General features: G+C 39.7%; 1 protein-coding gene across 5 annotated transcripts in view; it reads left to right on the top strand.

The window, feature by feature from the left end:
- The first annotated feature begins 841 nt into the window (after positions 1 to 841).
- CNGA3 (cyclic nucleotide gated channel subunit alpha 3) overlaps positions 842 to 27,169 on the top strand; it is a 39,115-nt gene continuing 12,787 nt past the window's right edge. Inside the window, exons 1-5 of one of the 5 annotated variants that reach the window (XM_054085951.1) lie at positions 842 to 1,084; positions 13,291 to 13,422; positions 19,690 to 19,806; positions 22,529 to 22,708; positions 24,091 to 24,144. In XM_054085951.1, the coding sequence (XP_053941926.1) occupies positions 13,322 to 13,422; positions 19,690 to 19,806; positions 22,529 to 22,708; positions 24,091 to 24,144 (452 nt within the window). In that variant the 5' untranslated portion in view covers positions 842 to 1,084; positions 13,291 to 13,321. Of the gene's footprint in view, positions 1,085 to 1,555; positions 1,817 to 1,841; positions 2,106 to 13,290; positions 13,423 to 19,689; positions 19,807 to 22,528; positions 22,709 to 24,090; positions 24,145 to 27,169 lie in introns of those variants that run through there. The other 4 variants (XM_054085881.1, XM_054085816.1, XM_054086031.1 and 1 more) reach the window with 4 other exon arrangements.

A 27,169-nucleotide genomic window follows, 5' to 3' on the forward strand; every position in this document is an offset into this window, starting at 1 on the left:
AAAAGATGTTGAGAGACCTAATATTTTGATTAGGGGAGGTAGTATTATAACTTTAACATTTTCCAAACTTTTTTACACCAAAACCACTGAATATTACAACGACTTTGGAAAGTGATGCATTCCAGGTGTGGATCTTTTTTTATTCAGCCTGATCCCTTTATTGTCCAGACCTGGGACCTTTTGGAAGTCTTTGCAGCTTTTTTCTGGATTCCCTTCCCAGACTTTCTTCACATAGTAACCAGAACATGGGGGCAAGATGTACCATTTGCCATAGTAGAAAGCCAGGGCCTGCAAAGTGTGCGTATCTCCATGTAGCGCTGGCAAAGCGCAACAATCGGTGCTTGAGCCTCTTGAGAGAGAAAGGCAACTCAACATTTTGTACACTCCTGCTCAGCCAGCTCCCCTTCCAGCACTTCCAGGATAATCATAGAATTATAGAATAGTTTGGGTTGGAAGAGACCTTAAAGATCATCCAGTTCCAACGCCCCTGCCACGGGCAGGGACAGGACAATGCCTGGAGTTCTCTCCAGGCAGGCAATAAGGGAGGAAAGGAGGAGAAAAAGCATGCTTGTCAAACACTTTCTGTCTTCCCAGGCTTTTTGTGTTTTGATCTCCCCAAAACCTGCTACTCTGAAGGTACTCTGCTCGATTTATAACTGTATGACAAAGAGATCTTGAGCTTCTGATGGGGTTTTAAGAGTTTTAGATGTTGCCTTTTCCCTCTCATTAGTGCTTGCTGCGTGATGTCGTTCATCTCTCATACGTGAACCAATTCATAGCGAGGGGAAAGCAGTGAGTAACTGCCACTCCACAAACCCAAGCACGTAAATGCATTTCTAGCATCATGTTGTGTTCCATCCAGCTGAACTGACATCGTGCAGCAAAAGACAGCGTCTTCTCAGTTACAGAGCGACACGGCTTTTGCTGGCTCTTTTTCCAGATGAAGAATCATTTTATGGAGCACAGAATCGGAACGGAGCTGCTGAAGTTCAGGGGAGCGTGAAAGCCTTCGGGGGAGCGCGAAAGCCTTCGGGGAGCTGCAGGAGGACAAGATGAGAGAAGCAGACTGAGAGTCAGCCTGAAGGTGAGCTCCCTCCAAGGAGGTCAGGCAGAAAGGGCTCAAAGATTGAAGAAACAGCCTATCCAGCGGTAAATGAGGAGAAACGCCTCCTCAATCCAGAAGGCGCCCGGTCTTTGCAAGTGCTGCGGGCTGCCACCTCCTCAAGGGGGTGTCGGGCAGGGATGCGGGGGGAGGACAGGATTCCATTTGGCACAGCGGCACGTCCACCTCTCTCTTTCTTGCCGAGACCCCCCCCTCCCCGCCCGAGCAGCCCCGGTCCCACCGCCCCGCTCATTCCCACGATGGAGGGGACTGTGCCGCTGGTCCAGCCCCGGAGAGGGAGGGAAAAGGCGGCTGGAAGCCCGGTTTTCCCGGTGGGCAGGGGCTCCCCCGTCTCCTCCCGTCACGGATGGAGGGAGGGATGCTCGGGCGGGGAGGGGATGCCGCAGCTCCGCCCCGCGGGGGGCGAGGGCCGGGGGGTCCCGGGGAGCATCCTCCCAGGATGTTGTCGCTTTTCCTGCGGGAGGCAGCATCTTCGCTTTGGAGCTGCGGCGGGGGTGGCTGCCGGAGGGCCCCGGAGAGCATCCTGGCGGGGTCTCGCCGCTTTCCGTGCGGGAAGGCAGCATCTTCTCCGCGGGTTTCCCAACTTTCCTCGGCGTGGTCAGAAACGTGCGCCCTCCCGAGCCGCTTTTGACGTCTTGATCCTCTCCGAGAACTTAACAGGATCGCAAAGCCCATCCGAGCGGCTTTTCCCCGGTGAGCCGGAGGGGGGCTTTTGGGCTTATCACCCGCCCGCCCCGAGGCGGAGAGGCGGCCGCGGCGGGCACTGCCCTGCCGCCCCCGCCGGGCCGCGCTGGCGCTGCCGGGGCCGCCCGGCGCCGCGGGGAAACGCCAGCCCCGCGCTTCCCGGGGGGAGGGAACTGCCCCGAGTGCCTCCCGGGGGAGAGGGAACGGCCCCGAGTGCCTCTCGGGGGAGAGGGAACGGCCCGGAGCGCCTGAGGAGCGCCGGTGTTGAGCTGGGTGCGGCGGGAACGCTGTGGGAAAGGTGAGTCTGCGAGCGGAGGCATCTCTGTGGCGCCCGGGAGAGCGGGATCGTGTCCTGCCTCTCACTTCGGTTCTAACCCCTTCCCCTTCCCCTTCCCCTTCCCCTTCCCCTTCCCCTTCCCCTTCCCCTTCCCCCCCCAAGGCTTGAAATGGAAATGTAACTTATAACCGCTTTAATTCTTTTGGGAAAAGTGTTGATTTGGTTAATTTGGAGTGGGATCATGTCCTGCATCTCACTTCAATCTAAGCCGCCACTCAAAGGCTTGAAATGGAAAGGTAACTTACAACCTGTTTAATTCTTTTGGAAAAAGTGTTAATTTGATTAATTGGGAGGGGGATCACGTCCTGCATCTGATTTCAATTCTAAACCCCCCACTCAAAAGGTTGAAATCATGTAATTTACAACATCTTCTTTTTTTCTTGGGAGTGGGATCATGTCCTGCATCTCACTTTGATTCTAACCCCCCTCCCCCCACTCAAAAGCTTGAAATGGAAATGTAACTTACAACCTTTTTTTCCTTTGGAAAAAAAAAACCCCAAGAAGTGTTAATTTGATTAATTTGAAGTGGGATCATGTCTTGCGTCTGATTTCAGCTCTTAAAGCCCCCACTCAAAGGCTTGAAATGGAAATGTAACTTACAACCTCTTTAATGCTTTTGGAAAGAGTGTTAATTTGATTAATTGGGAGAGGGATCATGTCCAGCATCTGACTTCAGTTCTAAAGCCCCTACTCAAAGACTTGAAATGGTAATCTAACTTAGAACTTCTTTTTTTTTCTTGGGAGTGGGATCATGTCCTGCATCTCACTTGAATTCTAACCCCCACTCAGAAGCTTGAAATGGAAATGTAACTGACATCCTCTTTTTTTCTTGGGAGTGGGATCATGTCCTGCATCTGATTTCAATTCTAAGCCCCCACTCAAAAGCCTGAAATAATTTTACTTACAACCTCCTTTTTTCTTTTGGAAAAAGTGTTAATTTGATTAATTGGGAGTGGGATCATGTCTTGCATCTGATTTCAGCTCTTAAAGCCCCCACTCAAAAGCTTGAAATGGAAATGTAACTTAAAATCTCTTTTTTTCTCTTGGAAAAAAAAGTGTTAATTTGATTAATTGACACAAAGATCTGTGTATCCACAAATATATTGGATACAGGAAACAAATGCGTACAGAAGTGGAGCTGAGGGGAATTACCCTACTCCTGTTGACTGAGGTTTGGCTTTACCAGTTTGATCCACGTGTCTTTTTAACTTCTCTGCTGCCCACCACCTGCGGTGTAAGCATGAGCTTGTCAAACCCTACATAAGGAAAATGCTAGCAAATACCACAAGCATAATGAAAGGAAATCACTTCCCTGGGGTTCCAGTTAAACTGTCCTCAGTTTTACCAATAGAACATCTCTTGCAAAACTTGTGTAGTGTAAACTGGGCCAGAGTGTGCTTAAGAGTATGCAAGATGCAATAATGACTATAATCAGTGTCTTTCTTTAACACGTGGTCCATTCACTTGTTAAGAGGGAAAAGGCAAAAGAAGACGAGGAAAAATGATGTGCATGCTATTTTATATCTCTGAATAAGTAATGTTAAATGCAAATGTTGGTACCTGTTAGTAGTGGACACTTTTTACTGTATTTTGTTCTCCAGATTCAGTTATTACAAAGCAAGTAGTGTGAGGACTGTTGTATTTAAAATTTGTAATTTTCATTACTACAATTGAGTAAATTGTAGTTTCAGATGTTTTTGAAATAGCATAACTTTGCCTTTATTTGGCACAGTTTGGTTTTTTTTTCTCTGATATTTTTATGTCGTTTTCTTTGAGTATGCTTGCTAAACCCATCTGATTAGAAAAATACATGATGCAGATGATACTGGGACTGTCAGGATGTCTAATCACCAAGAGTAACCATGGTAAACAATCTGTGAACAACTAGAGGAAAGAGCACATCAGCTTTAAAAAATTATACATCATCCTTCCATATCAGCATCTCTCAGCTCAGCCTTCTGTATACCTCTGCATGTCCCAGCCTTTGTCATCCAATTTGCACCCAAGATCTGTCGTGTGTTAGTTCAGCACGTTATCCTGCAGCCTTCTCCAATGTTGCCATCTCTTTTCATTAGCATCTCTTAAATCCTCTTCTCTCGAATGCCTTGTTACCGCATGGGAAACGTGACACAAATTACCCCTCGTGTTTTCCTTCCCTAACCAAATGTGGTAGTTTATATAAGTGGGCACAGAGTGAATTTGAATGGGGAACATTTATAGGTATGCATGTGCGCACATGTAAATATATATATATATGTAAAATAGATTCTCATTCAGACATGTAAACCTGCTGTATTTTAGCTGTATTCATGCCCTCCTTATGTTCAGTTTTAAGATTTACCTTGGCAAATTAATGCACTGACAGAGATGTTGGCAAAACTGTTAAATTTTAGACAGTGGTTACAGAAGACTTGCAAAGTCTATTTTCTGTATAGAAACATTGATGCCTGCATCATGTTAACTGGCACAGAAGCAACACAATGTGACTTGGTTGTCCAGTCAGCTGTAATTTACTGTGTTTTAATTTACAATGTTATGTTCAGTATACAAACATAGAAATACGACATTAATCAGAAGTGGTCTGCAAATTATTCTTAAAAAATTGAACTTAAAAATTGTAAATAATTCATAGATATAGCAGGGAAACTCAGTTCAAATAACCCAATCTATTTAAAAGATTATTTTGCTACTACAAGATGACAGGGACTCAGTCATCAAATGGACCAAGGATAATCATATGCATTTCATTCTAGAACTATAAATTATACATATATGAATATGTAGTGTTGTGTGTAGTATATACATATCCTGTAGTACCTGTGAGAGGTAGTGGATTTGTTTGGCACATCCTTAGTACTGAGGTTACTAGGCTATTGATATAAATTATGTGCATTTTCAGGTGATGTCAGTGCTCACAGGCTATGGAAAATGCAAGATAATGTAGAAGAGAGTAATAAAATTTGAGAAGTGTACTTTTAGAAGAGATCATAGGATTTAAGAATTGTTCATTTAAACTTATGTGTAATGATTTATGATGGTAAGGTGGTGCAGCCTGCTTATTATTTTTTTCAACCCCTTGGGCTTGATTCAGTAGCCTTTATACAAAGCCAGAGTTAAATCTGCAGGTTAGTTTACAAACCTTCAAATCACTGAAGAAAAAAGTTGCACCTTGTCGTCAAATGCCATCGTTGCTTTAAGGATCCAGCATCCAACTTTTGAAGTCTGTTTGTTGACTGGACTGGTTGTTACATTGGAACTGCTGACAGTCAGACATAACACACGCAACATACATAATGTAGAGCTGAACTACACGTATTGCCAAGTGATGTAACAAGGATCATGTAGGTGGTGGTCAAGTCCCAGAATAAATCTCAAAGACTTACCAGGGTTGAACCCGAGAGGCTGTGTGAGGATTTGAAACGTGTCTTAACTAAAATGATGTAAGTGATCCTCTACCGCTTATCACTGCTTCTATAGCAATAAGTAAAATCTTGTTGAAAGCCTCAAGAGCAATGGTATATTACCAACTACACAAACACATAGGATCCATTATAAAATCATATGTAAAGTTACCTTTTACTTTGTGACAGTGATACATATTTCACCTTGAAAAGCTGTCTTTTGAATTCTGCCATATTTTCTTAGTCCTTTTAATCTAAAGAAATAAGCTTTTAAAAACACTAAATGATGGTATAAACAGCTTGATCTACCATCATTACTTGATAAACAACACATTTATTTCCTATAAAAAGTATTAATATTTCTTTGGTTAACAATTTTGAATTAAGTTAGAGTGAGTTCACATACTCTGCCGAAAAGTGGAACTGCTGGAGTAGCCCAAATGTGGACTCCCAATGTCCTTAAGAGGGAGTTTGCAGCAATTCATGGATGTTTAAACTAATATGCATTATTGGACAGTTTTGACAGGCTGCACTGTTCATTTTGGTGGCTTAGTTGATAGTCAGTAACTTCCTAGATTGGATATAATTTGTAATATTTAAATATGTGCCTATGTGTTGGGTTTTTCTTGCTACTAAGCATGTGCAAAATCGTCTGAAACCTAAGCCATGAAGCTGCTCAGAAGTCTTGACCGTGTCCAGATTGCAGTGAGTGCTGAAAACAGGCATTTCTGCAGCTGCTCTGATACGTGTTCTCAGACCACTGCAAACGATGAGAAAATATGTGTAAGTGCATCCCATAATCAATCTATTGGTAGGAGAAAGGGGGGGGGGGTGGAAACTGGTTTTGGCTTGCTTAATTTGAGGCAAACCTGAAAAGTTTATAATTTTTCAGGTAAAACCCCTAGGCACAATGCAGTTTATTGCAAATGAGTGAATAGATTTTAGAAGGAGGGAGTTACTGGTTGCCACCTCTTTTTTCCCTGGAGTTAAATGCCCGGTTATTTTCAGTCTCTCTTTTTAGCTTCAGCCATTTCATATTGGCTACTGTGTGTAGCTTCCTTCTCAGCATCTTCTTCCTGAGTACTTGAGTACTTGCCCAGAGAACTCATGGCTGCCCCATCTCTGGAGGTGTTCAAGGCTAGGTTGGATGAGGCTTTGAGCAACCTGATCTAGTGGAAGGTGCCCCTGTGCTTGGCCAGGGAGGTTAGAACTGGATGATTAAGGTCCCTTCCGATCAAACCATTCTGTGATTCTGTAGGAAATCCACTGAATGGTAGAGCTCTGAAAATGTAGACGCTGCAGGCTTCATGCTTTCTCTTCTATGTCTTTAATGTTCTAGTAATAAAGAGATAAGTGGAAACTAATTTTCAGAATTAGGAAATGTTTATGTGAATCTGAAGTTTTCCTGTTACTTGAACTCTTGTTTGTTGTCAAGCAACTGGCTGTCTTGATAAAACAGGTCTTCTATACCAGACAGTGCATATAAAATAATCTGACACAAAACATCAGCTGTGATAGAATCTAAAAGGAAGAAGATAAAAGAGTACATGAACTATTTGCATTTGGAGTAGGGAGTGCTATCACTGCTGTGTAATTTGTTATATTTTTAGTAGGATAATATATCTTTCTCACTTAGTTCTTGTTTCAGTCTCAATGAATTATGCACCAGAAAGCAATATTCTTGATTGTGGAATTATTATTCATCTCTTTCAGGTTAGTAAAACCGCTAGCAAGGAAAGAAGCAGTACGTGAAAAAGAATGTTAAAAATTTTGCTTAAGTCATTGGTAAAGATGTCAGCCTTTCCATCAGCTAGGATTGTTTCAGAGAGGTTTTATTTTGCTGTCTGACACTGGAAAATTCTTCAACCTGAGGCAGTTTTTGTTTTCCATAGTTTGACTTGGGATGCCTAGCAATAAGTCACTGAGTTCTGTGAAAGTAAAAATCACAAGGATACTTGAAAGATCCAGTTCTCCAGTTTGACTGCCAAAAACTGGGAAGCTAGATTCAGGCTCACACGACTATCTCTCTCCGTTTACTTGTCCCTTTCGTTACCACCTGTGAGCTAAATACCTGTGGTAAGTGCCTAACATGGATTTATCAGAATTGTCAGCCTTTAGGTAATCAAGTTTTACCCTTGGTGTAATTGCTAGCTTATAAATATTCAGAGCAAAGAGTGTACTTTGAAGGTAACAGAGATTTTATAAAGGGCAGATATCTACTTGCATTGGGTGCAGGTGCCCAGACAGTGGCAGGAGGGCTACAGGGGTCTCTGTTAGGAGTGACTGAGGCTGCCTGTGCAGGACACAAATGGTTCCAGCCTGCTCCAACGGACCCACTGAAGGGCATGGCTGGGCCCCACAGCCATGATGGTGATCCCTCAGGAAATATGTATTCAAGAAAGGGTAAAATGCTGTACAAGAAGTGTATGAGGAGTGAGGGGAAGAAAAGTGTGAGAAACAGCTCTGCAGACACCATGGTCAGAGAAGAAGGAGGCTAGGTGTTGTTCCAGGTGCTGGAGCAGAAATTTGCCTGTAGCCCATGGAGAGTACCATACTGGAGCAGATATCCACTGTGATGGACCTGGACCCTGCAGTGGAGCAAGTAGATATTTCCTGAAGGAATCTGCATCCAGTGAAGAGGAGCCCAGGCAGGAGCAGGTTCTCCTTTACCTTGTGGAGGACCCATGCTGGAGCTGGTTTACCCTAAAAGACTGCAGCCCATGGAGTGGATGTACACTGAAGCAGTTCATGAAGGAGGAGTTGGGAACACAGAAACGAAGTTGAATCTATGGCAAAAAAGAGGGGGCAGGTGTTTTTGTCTTTGTTTCTAACCATCCAAATCTGATTTTAATTAGCATTAAATTAAATTAATTTTCTCCAGTTTGAGTCTGTTATGCCTGTGATGCTAATTCGTAAGTGATCTTCCTGTCCTTATCTTGACCTGTGAACCTTGCTCATCTTGTTTTCTTCCCCGGGATTGCTGAGGAAGGGGAGTGAGGGAGTGGCTGGATGGGTGTCTGACAGCCAGCCAAGGCCAACCCACCACACTTCTGTAACAACTGTGGTTTTAAATACAAAGCTGAGTTGTACTATATTCTTGAAACTGTTATGTAAGCCCCAGCTTTTAATGGCAGTTCTTGGACTGTGGGCCCCAGCTAGCTGGAACTGTCTTTTTGTGTCCCTGCAAAAGGTGACTGGGGACCCTTATGCATCTGCTGTATTTTCCTTCAGGCTGACTCCTGATAACTTCATGCTTGCTGTAAGCTGCTCCCTATCCAGTTGCTTGCCAGACCTTGGATCCAGTTTTGAAATGCTTATTTCTTTCCTGGGCTGTTAAACACATTTGTCATTAAGAAACTTGGAGGCTTAGAAGGAACAAATATTTTTCTTTTATTGCAAAGCCAGTAATTTTTCATAATTCTAGTGGCATCATGCAAGGCCAAACGATGTTGTTTCAGGAGGTCTCACCACCTGTGCTCACAAACTGGATTACTGCATTATTTATTGCTACCAGTCCTCTGTTATGTCTTCCTCTACCAGAGGTGGACTTGCTTGGCAAATTTAATAATGGATCTTTATCCACTCTCACTACCTTCTTCCAAAAATATATTAGTGTATTTTATTGCTTAGTAGTAAGGTTTCAGTTCCGTGAAATTCTTCCCTCCACCTTTCCTCCAGTATAGTGCAGATAAGAGTTCAAACCACACTATATACTGAATTTGGATTTTACAGCTGAAATAGTAAGGGCTCTGAAATGAGCTCAGTTTTTGCCTACATATTTTTGTTTTATAGCTTCTTATTCTTTGCCTTTCTAGGATGAGCAAGCCCCCTTTTTTTTTTAATTCTCTCCCTTTTCTATGTCCTTGGCCATTCTTGCCTTGCTTTTATTCTGCAGTCTCTTTTGTTTAAGAGGAACGCTAATAGTGTTCCAGATAAGTCTGCACTGTTGTTTCATGGAGCAGTTTCAATGTTTTGGGTTTTTTTTGTGTCATTAACACTTCCCATGTATACTTCTCTTCACCTTGTTGACTATTGTGTCAGCAAGCCTGCCCTTCATTGAGCAGGGCATTTCACTTAGCCGTGTGTATATAGTGTTCAGGTTCCTTTTCTGAGACCATATGGTTAATTTGGAAGCATGTAAGGTAGTAGTTTACATATTTTTCACCAGTATTCATTGCTTTCCATTTGCCTATGTTGCACATCACTTGCCATCAAACTGAGAAATTGATCTAGTTGATGTGGGTCACCCTGAAGTTCTCTGTACTCTTTTGTTTCTCTTGCCCATAGTACCATCTTGAGATCTTCTTGTCTCCTTCTTTTTGTCAGCACCATTAATAAGATGTTTTTCTATGGAACCCTGGGGAATATTGCCCTTAACTTTTTGTAGTGGTGAAGGTGACTGTTTAATCTCATTCTTGCCTTCTGTCTTTTAAGAAGCTAGCTTTTTATCCAAAATAATGTTTGGTTTCATACCCTATGGCCTGTTTGTTTCTTTATTGGCATAGCTTTTGGAAGTCTAAATAAGATCTACAACAGATTCCTGTATTCAGTGCTGTATTGGCATGCTGAAACCATGGCAAGAGATTAGGAATATCAAAGTCCAGTAACTATTAGTAATGTCTAGTTCCACATTAGTAATATCTAATTGCAGGAGATCTGTAACATCTGGAGAAGCCATGTCAGTGTGAAATATAAAGGAATACTTTACTTAATGTTTTTTAACACAACTTTCAGGAAATGATTCAGAAATGACAGGTCTGAAAGTCCATGTCTTCCACCTACAGCTTCTGAGATATAGAAGGACCTAGTGCCTAGTCTCCAGGTTCAGAAACTCTTTTCAGTGAAACATGTTGTTGCTAGCTAATTATCTACATCATCCCTAGGCTTCAGAAGGTTTTTATTATCTCATACTTTCATTGTTTTAACATTTATTTTGTTTGAGATTGTAAACCAGGTGACCCTTGTTTAGGAACTACTGTATACAGACATCAATCTGATTGTGAATCACCAGAACTAGTGGCAGGGTTATTTTTTTGTTAGGTAGCAGAACCAGTCAAGACCTTACTTCAGTATTAGCCTTTTGTTGGAAAGACATCCTTAGAAAGAAGTGAATGCTTTGTAACTTATCTTATGAATCATTCTGGTTTCCCCATCATCAGGGTTTTAAAACCTTGAACTAGGATAAAGTGTAGGTTTAACGGGAGTACATGAGGAATCCATGGCACCGTTCAGTGGAAGAGTGACAACTCCTTCTTTCCTCCTGCAACGTGACAGATAGCTCTATTGTCACATAGATAGTTCTGTGATGGGCTGAGAGAGTTGAGCTTCTTCAGCCTGGAGAAGAGAAGAGCTCAGAGGAGACCTAGTAGTGACCTCCCAGTACCTGAAGGGTCTATGGGAAAGCTGGAGAAGGGCTATTCATAAAGGCATGTGGTGATAGGATGAGGGGGAACAGGTATGAATTGGAGAGGGGCAGATTTAGACTAGGCATTAGGAGGAAATTCTTCACCATGAGAGTGGTGGGGCACTGGCACAGGTTGCCCAGGGAAGCTGTGGATGCTCCATCCCTGCAGGTGTTCAGGGCCAGGTTGGATGGGCAGCCTGATTTAGTGGGAGGTGTCCCTGCCCACGGCAGGGGGAGTTGGAACGGAATGATCTTTAAGGTCCCTTCCAACCCAAACTATTCTATGGTTCTATGATTCTATTATGATTTAAAAAAAACCAATGAAATTATTTGTCTGAGCTTTAAAGGAGAGCAAGGTCTGTACAGAGCAGTAAAACTCAAGCAGCTCATGCCACTTTACTCTTAAAAGTTATCTTTCGTGAGACTTAATATAGCTCGAAGTAGTGGAAGTGATATATGCAGCAAAAGGAACTATTAGTAGGAATTTGCCATTAGTAGCAGTTTGCTACTGTGCCTTACTTTCCATGTATGGATAGCAATTTGTCTAGCAGGAAGCATTCTGCTATGTTTTTATATGGAGCTGTGACACCTTGGCTGCTGTCTTGTAGCCTCCCATCGTAACTTCAGGTCTTGGAACCTGGACAGTGGGAAAGAGTGTAAGTTGTAGGCTATTTTAGCAAATTTTGGTAAGCTGAACTTTGAAGAAATCAGTAGTAACAGAAGGAAAAACACATTTTCTTCTCACCTTGAATTGTGCTCAAATTAATATGAGAAATAGGAGTTACTTTAATATTCACTGTTACAGCGAAAAGAAGTCTAATCACCAAAGCACTACTGCATGTTGTCTGTCTAATTCTGTGTAACCAAGTATGTAATAGAAGCTGTAATTGTAACTAAAAAATGATTTATGAAAAGTTTTCCTGGAGATGAGATATTTCTGGCATCATACCTACTTTGAAACCTATAAATTTGGCTGATTAATTTATTAATAACAGTGTTTGTCTCTCAAAGGCTGAATTCTTTTAGGAGTAATAATATTCATTGATATTTATAGTGGATACACATTAACATATACATAAAAAATTTGGCAAGTGTTTTTTGAACAGACATAATTGATTCATTTTGTAGGACTGCTCCAGCTAAAATTTTTATATGCAGTTATGTTTTAGGCATAATTTATCTGCAGTTTAGGAATTAACTATTCTGAGTGAACATTCAAATCTGAGAGTGGGTTGAAGGATCTTTATTTTTTTATATCAGCGTGTCATAGATATGCCCATTTTTTTCCCCAGTAAAGCTTACGTTAACCAGTTTCTACAGGGCTCAGTTTAAGGTGAGACACAGTTATACATCAACTTATCTGCACTGAAATAAAATTAGTGATGGGAAACACTAACCAGATTTTCAGGTGTTAAGTGATGCTCAAGGACTATTTCTAGATTAATTTCATTGTTTCTGAACAAAAAAAAATAGGTAAATATAGTTTATATTTTGAAATATATTAAATAATTTGAGAAGTTGTATATGATTTCCTTTAGTTATCTGGGAACTGAGTAGAGAGTAAGTCAGATATCTGTTTTTTTAGAGACAGGATGCATAATATAGACTAATAATGGATTGAGAACTTTGCTTCAGGAACAATCAAGGGCGGAACGTTAGTTTCTGTAAGTCTGTTTCATTTGCGGCTAAAGCTGGATGTTCTATGGTCAGTGAGACAGGATTACAAATTAAAAAGGGACACTAGATGGTCTGAGGTAGTTGAAAGATCTCAAGACAGTATACATAGTATGCATTTACTGCATGGTTTAGATAACATAGAATTAGTGTATGGTATATATTAAGCTGAGAAAAAAAATCATTATTTGTTTGGTTAATATGCATTTTCAGAATTAAAAAAAAGGTCATCATAAAACAGGTAAAATTAGCAGAACTTAAAGTGGAATGGGGTATCCTAGCACATATATTACCTAGATTTTTTTTGTTGGCTTTCTAACAGTAACTTTCATTTAAAGAGATTTTAAAAGCAATTTCATTATGGATAACAGGTATAACAGTGTGGATATTCAGTAAACCTAGAGAATAAAAAGAATATAGTGTCATGTAACCCTTTTCTTTGGTCATGATGAATTTTTTTTGTTACGATTTTACTAGAATTTTTTTTCTCTTGTGCAAATAAATCAAGAAATGAGTATATTGTATGTATAAATATCACTGTCTATTCTTCAAATGGTTGCATTTGTTTTTTTTTCCATTCCATTGTTTTAATAAATTTCTTTTTTTTAATTACTGAGCACATTTCTTTTGCAGTCTTCAAAAAATGTTCTTTCCCCCTCTGTTTCAGCTGCCATTTAGATGTTGATACATAAAGCAAAATGGCAAAAATCAACACCCAGCACTCCTACCCTGGTATGCATAGCCTGTCTGTCAGAACTACCGATGAAGATATTGAAAGAATTGGAAATGGCTACATCAGGTAAGATATTCCTTTCCCCACAGTCAAGAGGAGAGATCACTGCATAATTTGTGGCACTAGCTCTGCATTATGGGACTGTTATGTCATGATATCGTTGACCCAGTGTGCTTAACAGACTTAATGATGTATATCCGAAGTACAGAAGAGACAGAAAGGTTGTCATGGCTTGCAGTTTTGGAACCAAGATCTGTATTACCTCAGGAATAAACCCTATTTGCACACCAGTGAGAATTACACCAACTCATTAAGAAGAAACAAATACCTAACTAACTACCTAACAACTACCTAAAAGGAGTTTGTAGTAAGCTGGGTGTTGGTCTTTTTTCACAAGTAACAAGTGATAGGATGAGGGGAAAGGGGAGGGTTAGATTGGATATTGGGAAAAATTTCTTTACTGAGGGAGTGGTGAAGCACTGGATCAGGCTGCCCAGGGAAGTGGTGGAGTCACCATCTCTGGAGGTGCTCAAAAAATGTGTAGATGTCGTACTTCTGGACGTGGTTTAGTGGGCACAGTGGTGTTGTGTTGATCATCGGATTTGATGAGCTTTTCCAATCTTACGGTCTTTTCCATTCAAGAGGTATTTTCCAGTTTTAAGGATTCTATGATTCTATGAAACCTCTTTCTCAAGTCATCCTACAGATGGCAGGGTCTGTGTTTCCCACAGAGTCAGTGGGATGTGGAGAAAAATGGATCCTCCCAATGCCATGCAGTGACAAGCCTGAGGAAGTTTTTTTACAAGTAGCCTCTGCAAATCTCCTTTTTCCTATGATATGGAACATTTACAGCATATAAAGTATATAACCATTTTTGTAGTAGATTTTCAGAGTTTTTCACTGTATGGTAGAACTGCAACAGTTTCTTTGCATTCACCTTTCTCTGTTTGATAGTTTTAAAGTGGTTGTTTAAAATTTGCCAGTGAGCTGACACTTGCCTTTTACACAGCAGAAGTCATTTGTTTAGTCTAGGCAAACCCTGATGGGCCTGCAGGAAAGTGTCTGATGATCCAGAGCACCTCTACAGAGTGGAAAATGTGTTCTTCTTTTGGATTGTTACAGTCAACCACCTCTGCTATTTGGACCATGTCAGACTGTCTTTTGCTGTTCAAACGTGTACCCAGACTAGAACCCTCAAATTCTGCTAGGCTGACAGGACTGTCTGAGTTACGATAATTTTGTATTTCATGTCCCTAGCACCGAGTATGGTTGTGATCCTTGTCCTGCTTGAACTAGTCCTTGTTTTTCTTTCTGCTTTGCTTACGTGATACCTTCTGCCATGTAGGTGTACCTATACTAGTCAAAATAGAGCTGCTTTCATTCTGCATAGTATGGCTTGCTTGACTTAGTTATACTACCCCATGGTCTCCTTAGGGCGATTTGCAAGAGCCGTGTCACTTTGTCTCAATTTACAGTGATATCTTAGAAACAGGGAAAAACAGATTGAAATGAGTCTCTTCCTTTCCTTTTGTTAATGTCCTTTTTGTAGAGGATACCAGTGATTGGCAGCTCACAGAATGCAATTACTGGCATGGATGCGAGACTGTGGTTATAAAGGTTTAAATGTAGAATTAAATTTCTGCAGTCATCTTTGTTTCAGAGGCAATGGATTGCTTATGACACAGACTGAAATATGAATTGCACTTTATCATGATGATGATGATCTTCAAGAGCCATTTATTTAAAATAAAGTTTGCTGGTATCAGCATTAATTACAGGAGTTGATAGATGAGTAAAAAGATATAATCTCATTCTGTAAGAAGGATCTCATTTAAAATTTTTGTCTTGCTGAAGTGATTGCTAGTACATACACACAATACCTTTGTAACAGCCCAAAATAATAACTCGAAGAATTCTGATACACATTTTTAATTCAGACTTGTTTTAAAATATGTCTCTATCAAAAGATAGATCCCATCCAATGCTTTATGTCTTGTTCATCTTGTAGAAAAATAAGCAACTATAGACATTGGAAAAAAGCCCAGGTTTTCTAATATAGTAGCGTTTCTCCTTTGCCTTTATCTTCCTCTAACTCCTGTTGGCTGTAGTTCAACAAAGCAATTAAGCACATTACTTAGTTCTCATTAAAGTCAGTGGGTGTTAAATTTATGCTTAATGCTAAGGATGTGCTTAAGTGCTTCTCTGCTGTGGAATGAAGTATTGTCAAGGAAAAGCATACACTGAAACAGTTAACAGTAAGCTGCTGGTGATCTTTAATTTGCCATTCTCAGTTATGCTGGAGTAAGTGATTCATGTGCACAGATTCTTACAGTGCAGTATGCATGAAGTTTGTTCATTTTGTTAAAACAAAAATCAACAACAACAAAAAACCCCAAGCAAGTCCTCATTTTTAAAACCCAGCCTTTGTATAGAAACATTTCAAATAGAACAGACATCACATTAGCTTATAGGCACAGGCTGGCTATATAAAAGTTGGAAGGAGGAATCAGTTGTACTTTGTAGACATCTAGATTTTAGCGTCTTTATGTGAGTAGATGTCTAAATTCCTGCTGTTATCAGCAGAGATGTAGTCAGTACTGACAGTCATGGAGCCTAGGGAACTGTTTAGCTTACCCTGAAGCTGGATAGCTTTTCAGGCTTGTTTGGCTGTATCAATTATGAGAGGTATTTAGTTGCCTAAAATAGGCGTCTAAAGCTATTTGAGATACCATAGAGTATCTGAAGCATTTAATTGGGGCTAGTGAATGTGAGGTGAGACCTGTGTGCTCTGGAGAGGTCAGATAAAGTGTTTTGAGTTATTCCAAGTGGTACTGACTCCTATATTGGGGCAACTAAAGCAAGCCCTACGATGCCAGTTGCTATAATGGGAATATATATATTCAGGTTATATTAGAAACCCTATTTTACATCATCAATTTACTGCCCTCTAGACCCTAGTCCGCCACTTGAAGTCTGGCTCATAGTCATTACTCTAAAGAGCTTCAGCAATTCCAATTTAACTGATCAGACTGCCAAAACAACTGCAGCTAAATGAAATTTCTCAATTATTTGGATGCATTTTAGGTGAAAATGGTCTTCTGGGGTTTCCTTGAAGATCTTTGTGCAAATTTAGAGCCAAGTTAAGTCAAGGCAAGGGACAGCTACTGAGCAAGTGTTGTTGTAAATATTCTTCCCAGATCTTAGTCTGCTAGATACCTTAAAAGTATGACAATAAATTAGTCTTTAGAGAGCTGAAGAGACTTGAAGCAGAAACCTTAGTGTCAGTGAGTTTTCTCTAAGGTATAGTGACAGTGCTACCCCTGTGCAAATAAAGTATTTTTCAATGTAAGACAAGAAGGCACAATAATCTGCTGATGTTTCTGCTTTGTAACCTGCTTTTTATTTCTTGGCACTCTGCATGTTCTCTTCTCGTGTTGATTTCAGGCTGTGTGACACCCTTGGATAGTAATGGCAGTGGTTACTGTTTTGCTGCAGATACCAAGCAAGCTTACAGAGTCCAGATGGAGATTAATCCCTCTTTGTAAAAATAAAATAAAAACTATGCTACATGCATTGAAGGTGTCACATCAAAAGCCTCATCTGTAAGCGCCCCTCTGCATCAGCATAAACCTGGCTGAAAAATAAGGCCTTTTTTATTATCTGAGTAGCGTTGAGGAAATTCATGGATGAGTATCTGAGTTTTATAACAGGGACTTATAATGAGGAGTTATAATAATGGAAGAGTCAATTTTAAATTTACTTTCTGATTTGCACTTGTGTGAATTAAAGTAGAATATGATTGCTGTGTAGTATCAGTCAAGTATCTTAATCAGATCTGCCTTGCGGAGTCCTTTGTGTCTTGTTTTCCGATCCTGTTGCAGATTGTTCAAAATAGAACATCACGTAGTGTTTATTGTATTTCAGTATGCTTATAGAAGCTAATAAAATTGAAATAGATCTCCCTCTGAGATTTCAGAAAAAGCCTGGTTGGCCTGATCTCATGGGCCTGATCTCAGTGCAGGGTTTTCTTAGACTGACAAAGAATGCGGTCTGACCATCTTTTCTCTTTTTACAATTCTGCTTGGAAGGATACCTGAAGTATTTTAATCCATGTTTACCTTTTTTCTGTATTATTATTCACTACTTTATTTGGTCACATTTATATTTAATTACTTATATTTAGAGCAGATATAACAACTGAATGTACAGTCACTAAAAGTAATTGAGTTACTGCAACTTAGTGAGATACTCTTCATTATTTGAGTCACTGATTGAATACAAACTACTAATTCATCCAAATGTGCAATAAAAGACACTGGCTTAAGCCTCCATGAAAGGCTATCTATTTCTGCAAAATACTTTTTCTTCATATCTGAATTTTGACAGATAGCAATATTAGAAATTATTGTGTCTAAAATCACACATAATGTATATTTTCCTGTAAAAATGGAGTAAAAGAACTTAAAACCAGCTATAACAGTCCAGACTAAAAGACTGACTGGTCCAGTATCCTTTCTGTAGGAGGTCTGTAGGCAGATGCTCCAGGAAAAAGAAAAAAGACTGGGAAAACTGCAAGTATCTGCAACGTATTTTCCTCTAATACTCTCCCAGCATCCAGTTCAGGAGACTTATTGAACTGAAATAAGTTGGCTCTGTGTATCTGGTAATCCATAATAGATTTCTGTTCCATGAGTTTGTTCGTCCTCCCCTAGAAGCCATGTTAAATTTGGCATCCTACAATATTCTCTGTTCCCACAATATAATTCAGATTATAAAAGTTTTTCAGTACTAAGCAGTGTCAATTGGTGTCTTCTTATTAGAAGAGAAGAAGAAAACAATTAACAAGTTGAGAATTCTGGGAGTGTTTCTTTTTAGCGTGATTCTTTGTGTAGAAATAATGAAGTTTTCATTCTCTGTTTGTCAGTTTCTCAGCTGTGAGTACACACAAAATTGAGTTGCCAATAATCCTTTTGTGGGCATTCAAAATGCCATTGCCTGTTCTTATGAAGATGCTGTAAGTATTATCATAGTCAGTGTTTTCCTGGCAATACAGATTAACAAAGTCATGTGAGAGTTCTTGTTTGCCTTACAAAGGGGGAAAGAAGTGATCCTTAGTGGATGTGACAAAGTCTTGTAAAAGTGAATACTAAAGGATGGAAAACAGAGAAAACCCCAGGAATTTTATAAAAAAATCCAGAGTGAGCCCTTGTAAAGTCCAGGTTCCAGTGAAGTGAATTTCAAAACTCCATTACTGAAAGATGAGGCTAAAATTTCATCTGTTTTTCTCAAATGCTAATTATTTCCATGCTAATAAGTAGTCTTACAGGAGCTCATGGGAGTTGGCAGACACTGCATGTAGCTTAATGTTATAATCACTGTCTATTGGGCTGCTGCAGTGTTTTCCACATGTGGCAGTAGGTTGAGGTGCCTCATCTCGTCGCTGCCAGAGCTGCCCTGTAGCCTGTTCTGCTATGCAATAGGTGAAGTTCCAGTTATAATGCGAGCAACAGTTACAAGGTGAGAACAGCAGTGGTGCCGGTCAGGCCTAACTAATGTGAATCACTCTTTCCTCTTTCAGTTCAAGCAAAAATCATAGAATCGTGGAATGGTTTGGGTTGGAAGGAACATTAATGATCATCCAGTTCCAACCCCCCTGTTGTGGGCCACAACCCCTTCCACTAGACCAGGCTGCTCAAAACCTCATCCAGCCTGGCCTTGAACGCTTCCAGTTACAGAGCTTCCACAGTTCTCTGGGCCACCTCCTCCAGTGCCTCACTGTTCTCACAGTGAAAAATTTCATCCTAATGTCTAATCCAAATCTACATTTTTTCAGCTTAGAAACATCATCCCTTGTCTTATCACTGCACTCCCTGATACATCGGAAGTATATGCGTATTTGCTTTGAGTCATAAATAGATAGAAATTCCAGACTGTTAGCCCCGAACAATGTCTAGGAGAACCACACTGAGAAAAAGCAATGGGCAGTCACTTTAAAGTCCCCTGAAGATGAACTCCATGTTGAAGGAAAGCTGCCGATGCCTTACAGGAGATGTTAAGAGTAGAAAACGTGCTTCCCATAACTGTGTTATCTGCACACCAGAATAGTACTGACCAGTAAGGAGTCAGCTCTGAGCTTGCTGGAATGAATGGCAGAGCCTCCACTGACTTCGCGTTGTGTTGGATGGCTTCAGATAAGCAGGAATAGAGTCTGAACTCTGCGTATATCAAATGTATGCCGTATTACCAGGAAGAGGACAGTTTGCTGCATTGTTTCCTCATGGGGGAAGTCTGCTGGAGGCTGTATGGAATGTTTAAAAAAAATTGCTTTTGCAGAACCCATTCGCTGTGTGAGGATGCATCTTCAGAACTGCAGAGGGTCATTTCTGTGGATGGAAGACATCTATCTGAGTCCCAGACAAGCTCATTCACAGGCAGGGGAGCAATGGCAAGGTAACATGCTACCTAATACCATTTATAGTATTAAGTTTAACTTGTTGAAAGAGACTGATTACAATTTGGAGGCAAAGTAAGAAGAGCCATCACTTTCCAAAGAAAATGAATGGAGTCTGGCTGAAGAAAGTAAAAGAAGCTGCTTTTGACCTTGATTCTGAACACATGGCTGACTCATTGCTAACAAAAAAACTTAGAATCCTAGAGATGCTGAATCAGCTCACACAGATTATTCTGAATTAAAAAAAAAAGATTAGTTTTACATGATCAGATCTGAAAATATATTGAACGCTAAGGAAATGCATGAAGTGAGGCCAGATTATAAAGTAAATGAATCAGTGTTTACTTCTGGCTAATAGCTGGTGCAATTTTTGTTTCCTATCAAGTAAGACATAATGATTGTTCCCTTGTTGGTAGATGATTCTGACAAGGGTGGAGGGAGGGGCTTTTGTGCTGGGAGTGCAAGAGTTTCTCTCAGTTTTTAGAGTTCAGTTATGTTTATAAAGGATTGGGAGCTTTAGTTAGCAAAATTCAAGTCAACCATTTGCTTAAATCATTTACTTTACCAGGTCTTAAACATCAACCTGAACTGGAACTTCAAAAACATATTCTGTCTGCTATAAATATTTCCAGCTAAGACTACAGTGCTCTTGTCTTCAGATATGATTGTTACATACAGACTGTGCTCAGTTTAAGCATAGTGTGTTTCAAAGAGCAAAGAAAGAATTTATTATAAAACTTGAGTAATTTAAAGATTGTTGTTTGCACTTCAGCCTTTTGGATGGTGGAGAATAAATTTATATTTCCCTGTTTGGTTGTCAGGTAGTGACACCACAGTGTGTAGACTATGAAATCTGCAATAGTTGGTTTTAGGTGGAAAACCTTTATGGGTATGTGTTTTGTGTAAACTTAAAACATGAGTATATGAACTAATATTGAGAACTTCTTTTAATCTTTGTTTATATTGTTCTTTACCTTTTTTTCAGGATGATTTGAATTATGTGTGCGTAGCTACAGTTACTTAATCTCTGAATATAAAAGGAAGCCTGTGATGAAAATGGGAATTAGTAGCAATTTAAGTAATGCTAACACTACATGCCTCTTGAATGTGAATTCTCAAGGACCTAAGACGATAGCGTCTGATGGACTTCACTGAGTATATTACTTCGAGGGGTAAAGGGCAAAAAAGTGAAAATAATACAGCATGGCAGAAATCAGAAAATTCTATTTCTTTGTTCAAGTGGAGAGGCCCTCAATTTTATCTAGTAAAATCTGTTTGCTTCTTAACAAACAGGTCTCATAAAAACGCTTTATTTTCTAATGTAAATAAGAACATCCATATTAGTAGTTTCCTATGTGAAAGCTCAGTTCTGCTCAGGAAAAAAGAATTTGTAGTTTAATTTTATGCAGTGGTTTTTAATAGAGTGGGGAATCTATTAAATCATCTCAGGCTTTTATCTGGAACTTTGCTTTTCTTTTGCATTCTTGCTAGGCTTTGAATTTTCTGAATTGTTGGAAATTGTAAATGGTTTATATGATGCTATCTTGGTATAGTGCTAAAGAACGAGAAATATATTTTTCTAATTTTTCATATGTGATAATATTGCCTTTATTGTCATTGTTATTTCAGGATAAGAGAACCTGGACAAGATCTATGAGGAGGTATAGTTAGGGCCCTGAAAACTGCAATCAAGAGGCAGATGTACTTTACCATAAGATTTAAATTGTTCATATCAGCTTCTTTGTGGGTTCTGAACATATGTAATATCAGCCAACACAGAGAGAATATAAAGAGCTTTCCTTGAGTAGCCCAAGGTCTCCGCGAGAAGTTAAGCATTGTTCAGGATTTCATTATGCTGTTTTCTGGGCTTATGTTGGGACACCTGAGTTAACACCCTTTTGTCCATATTAGACTGCTGACAGGAAATAATATATTGTGTGGGTAATAAATGTAATCACTTTGGTAAATTTCAGTCTTCATTATTTTCAGAAACATATTTCCTTTCAAAGTTTGACAGAAAACATTGTAAGTATTCATAATATGAATTAGTGGATGGAGAAAAAGATACATAATGATACAATAATAAATTATTGCAATGTCATGATTTTTTTCTTATCTCATTTCAATGCTCTGCTAGAAATTTAGGATGAGGAAATAGTACTTCCTATACAACAGGCCAGTTCATATGTGATAGGCAATTAATACGTCTGTCGAGAAACCCTTTAAAATGTAAGGGAATGTGGCTGAAGTTTTATCATTCCTTATTTCAAAGTTCATCTTCCCTCATGAACTATTCAGCTTTTGTTTCCACTGTGTGTATGATCCCGCAAGCATGTGATCTTGTGAGTATTTTTTGTTTCCCTGTTCTGTCAGTCCAGAATTCCCTCATTATCACATAATGCCAGAACTTTGTCAGAAGTCAACTGCCGTACCGTAACCACTTGGTTTGCTCCCATTTGGCAAAAATACTCTTTGGTTTCTTCTGTGATGCTAGTACTGTGGACTAGGAACTGATGTGTGAGGTACTTTCCTGATGCACTGCAAAAGGTGATGTATAAATGTGGAAAGTGACTGGGTTCACAGAGTTAATCCATCAAGTTCGATTTTGTGGCAGGTGGAGATGTGAAGAAAAACCCTCCTGGGCTACTCTTTGTGGGGATGGTTTAAGCCATCTGATGTTCTTGTCTGGTTCAGTCAATTTTGTGTGTTTGTTCCATGCAGGCTATCCCGATTTGTCATATCTGTGAGGTCATGGGCCACGAGACATTCGCACCATGAAGACCAAAGACCTGATTCTTTCTTAGAGCGTATTCGAGGGCCAGAGCTCATAGAGGTGTCCAGTAGGCAAAGTAACATCCGCTCCTTTCTGGGTATCCGTGAGCAGCCTGGAGGAATAAAAAGGTAAGAAGATGTATTTATGTTTTAAAGGAAGGTGGCAAATGTCAGGATATTTTCTTGGTGATTAGGATATAAGTTTTATTTTAAGAAGAGCGTAAGGAGCTTAGCAGGGCAGATGAACAGGTTATCTAATTCTTCCCAGGAATCTTGACATAACTGAACTATTATGGCTTTCATCAGACTTTCTCTTTCCCTCTCAAACGTACTGTAACAAAGATCTTGAGGTAGAGGACTTTGATCACGCTGCTTCAGGCAGAATGGTTTCTTAAAACTGGAATTTTATCATATGCAACTTGATGTGGTTAAACTCCTTGCCACTGAGGATGAATGCAATTTCTGTTTCAAGAATCTAGGATGCTGCTTGTTGTGGCTTTTCAGGACATTCATGTTATGCACGTTATCTGTAAGTATTAGGAAATGCCGAACAAGCAGTTGTCCAAAATGTGCCATTGCTTTGTTAACACCTACTCAAGAATTCAGCTGCTAACATTACAGAAGCTTTTAATGCAGAAATGAGAAAATCTTGTCTTTCTGTTTGGCACTCCTCTTTGAAGCATAGACTCTCGTATATTTTTGCATAGCTGAAGATTGATAGGTAAGCAAGTAATAAGCTGATCTAATTCAAAACCTCAGCTAGTAATTCAGATTAAAGCAAGAATCTTTGAAGGACTGTGCATGGTAGAGGTTACCTTGATTTGGTGGAGGCCAGCACAGCCTTATTATCTGCACTTGATCTACTTCTTAGAAATTCAACTCAAAAGCATGTTTTGTTGAATTAGCCAGACTGCTGTCTGAGTTTTTCAGACATCTGGATCAGTAGCAACTGCAGATTTGAAGTAATTAGAGAGGAGAACATTGATCCTGAGCCAATGAACCTTGATATAAGGTTATTAGAAGTGAAATTGGAAGTATCCATCCTTACCTCCTCAGTTTCACACTGTTGCCATGTGACAGTATCTCCCAGCTGTTCTATCATGAAGGCTTAGTTCTGCAGCAATGGTAGGTGTGCTTGTTACTTATCCAGAAGCCTTGGCACTGCATCTGTCAAGAAGACTTGAAAGGATTGAGGAAAGCTTAAATTAGTAGCTAAATGAATACAGGGCTAAAAATAGTGAGATGCATGTTGCTGTGCACTAATACGCCTGAGAACAAGCTTCAGACATCAGATGTGGTCACAAGTGTGTGTGCCAAGCACGTGATAAAAAGAAACCGGTGCCTTGAAATAGTTATGCAAAGGGGCTTATCATTGCAGTCAAAGTTGACCTTCCTAATCTTATCAGTGCATTTGTGAGAAGCTAGTAAGTCAGTCATCATGTTGGTAAACACGTGTATGAAAAACCAACAGTCTTTACGCTCTTTAATGTGTTTTATTTAACTTACTGCAGTCGCTGGCCCTTGGCCAGGTTTAACGTCAACTATAGCAACAACACCAATGAAGAGTAAGTACTGGTAACTTCCAAACACCTTTCTACTAGTAGCAACTTCGCTTTTCCCTTTCCAGCCGCGTAACATTTGTAGTATAAACTCCTTATCTCTTCCTAAGCCTTTCCTAAGAATATAGTTTAATTATAAAAAAAGATCTAGTTTTTTTAGTATAAAAGCCATCCTTCATGCTCTCTGTGAATTTCTTTTTGTCTGAAGTTATCCTTACCTCTTAAGGAGTGAATTTGATTAAGCATTTAGTCCTTACCTCCTCTAGTTCAGCTGGCTGATTTTACTGCATTACTAATTGATTTATTAATTCAGTCTTGAACTGAGATTCATGTATTATTTTTTTTAATAGTGATTTTCCTCTTTTAACATGCTAGTCTCCTTCTGCAAATCAAGTGCCCCAAAAATTTTGAGTCGTCAAATGAGGAGTGGATACTGAGCAGGGTACCAAGAAAACTCTTCTGTATGCAGTCTAAATGAAAACTAACCATCTTTTTAAAATGCATCCTTCAGTTCAGCAGATATTGTTGGTGTAGATTTAGAGATAGTGACAGGCAACACAGTAAGGCTTGCATTGCGATGGAAGTTCTGACAGCAGGTTTCCTTTGGAGTCTATTTTATATATTTGACAAGATATGCAGCATTACACCAAAGAGAAATGTCTTGAAAAGGTGAAGAAGTCCTGTAATTTAAAATCACCCAACACCAGTGTTTGTTGATGTCTTAGGCCACAGCTGTCTGAGGACATATCTGCTCTGTAGCATCCAGCAGCAGATCTGTTCTCATGTGCGATGATAGTTAATTTCTTTCATTGCTTTCCAGATGAAAAGAAAAATTGAAAATGATCAGAACAGTTTCTGATAATGTCAGAAATACTTTCAGGAAGCTCTTGTTTTTTTTCAACAAAAAGCTCTATCATGAGCTAGCTCAAACTGTACATTCTAAACGTTGCTGCAAAACTTTTGTGCACATATCTGAACAAGAGGCCTTCCTGCTCCTGAAGCAGCTTTTTGATTTGTTTGTGTAACTTCTATTAAAAAGGAAAATCAGTGTGTAGTGAGCAGTGACAGAAATGTGCAGAATTTTATTTAGACTGGTATAAAAAAAAAAGTGCTAAAAGCCTGGAGCTTAGGCTGCTAGTCAGGGCCCAAAGGACCAATTAGGATGGAAATACTGCTTTCTTACTCTGTTTCTGACAAGGACTCATGTACCTTAGGCAAAATTTTCATCCTTCCGTTATTTAAAATGAAGACAACAGCTGTCTGTCTGCTTGCCTGAAAGTCTGAAATATACTTGATTTGGCAAAGTTCTCAGCAGAAGAGAAATGCAATTATTTGACTCAGTCAAAGACTATGACAGTGTTTTAGTAGAGGCTGATGAAGATATGTTTTCTAAGTCTGAAGATGTGCATTCCTTTTAATGTGCTAAGAAACACAAAACGGACACCACTGTATTGCTGTGAAAGAGGACAGGCACAAACAACTGTTTTATTAGTTACTGGATTGCAATTTACTTGGTAGCACTGATAAAAAAAATACGTGAGTTTCCTTGAAGCTCTGTGTTTTTCATGTTAAAGACTTAAAGAGTGCCTGCCCTTGGGGAACTGTAGGTGATGCTTTCAAGTCTTTGATTTCCTCTGGGTGACTTCCACCACCAGACTATAAGTAGGTGAGAGTATGATAAGTTAGCAGTTGTTTCAACAGAGATATGAACAGAGGCCACAGAAATGGAAGAATCTTGTTTATGAAAGACACCTGCAGGTGACAGATGAGTTTGGAGGAGATCTCAAACTAGACAAAAGAAGTATTGGCATTAGATGCTGTGCGAAATAATATTTTTTTCTTTTTTTAAAACAAGCCATAGGATTAAGTCAGACTTGTCAAAATGTTACCTCCAAAGTTCACCACTAGACTTTTTGATTGATTCTCTGTCTGAACCTACTTTTCCCTGCATAACAACATCCACAAATGTGCAGTGGCCCTACCCTTTGAAAATTATATTTACTCCTAGTTCTTAATTTCTGGTAAGAATGCCAGACATTTAAGTATTGAGGAGCTATGTCAATGCGAACAACAGCAACTGTGAATTGGCCCTTAGACCAGGCACTGTGCATAATAACGTGCAGTGAAATCCTGACACATTTTTTCAAATAGGAAAGATAAGAAGGAGGTTTTGGTGCAGATTAAAAAGAAGCCATAAAAGTCCAGGAGTCAGTGGCAGAGAAATAAACACTTGAGTGGCAGTTCCCACTGCCATGTAGTAATCAGCCTTGGTAAATGAAAAGCTGTTTCTTTGAGTTGACTGAATTCTGTGTAAGTGGAAGCTTAGTTGATGCAAAGGTTCTTATCTGCAATGTATAATTGTAATGGTTTCACTGGTGTTGGTCAGCTTGGTAGGTATTTCCCTGCACACGGAGGAGTGTAGGATCTCAGCATTTTTGGCAAATTAGTTTGAGATTTTCCAAATTGCACTGTGGTGCTGCATCATTGTAGAAATGTCTGTGGGTAAGAATTGAAACAGGTGCTCAGTGCTGATAGGTGAAAGCTATGGCTACACCTATTATACTTATCTTAAGATTGTTGGTTATTGTCTTCTCCCTTGGAGTGCTTCTTTATCTCTGTAACAAGCACATTCATAGGCAGGACTACCATTCACAAGGTAGACAACTTCTGATCTGAGTAATATAAGCAAGTATACATGCAAAGCACAAATGAGCTCACTACACTGTTTACCTGTTGGTTAAAATAGGCAACTTTTTTTTTTTTTTTTGTAAGCAGCTTTTTTTCAACTGTTGTTCCATCTTCTGCTGTCCTTGTTGCTGTCCTTGAACTGATTTGTCCTTTTTTGACACCGGTGCATGGGGAGAATCTTGACAGTTCAGAGGAGAACACGTAGCTCCCATGGGAGTCCTAAACAATGAAACAAATTCAAGGTGTTCAATAAAAATCGGTCTGGTACACTGATGTCTGAAAAGGTTGAAAAAAAGCACGGGTGACTAATGCATAGAATCAGCCAGCTGGTTACCTCATGTAA

Source organism: Cuculus canorus, chromosome 1 (genome assembly GCF_017976375.1).
Source record: "Cuculus canorus isolate bCucCan1 chromosome 1, bCucCan1.pri, whole genome shotgun sequence".
Lineage (NCBI taxonomy): Eukaryota > Metazoa > Chordata > Aves > Cuculiformes > Cuculidae > Cuculus > Cuculus canorus.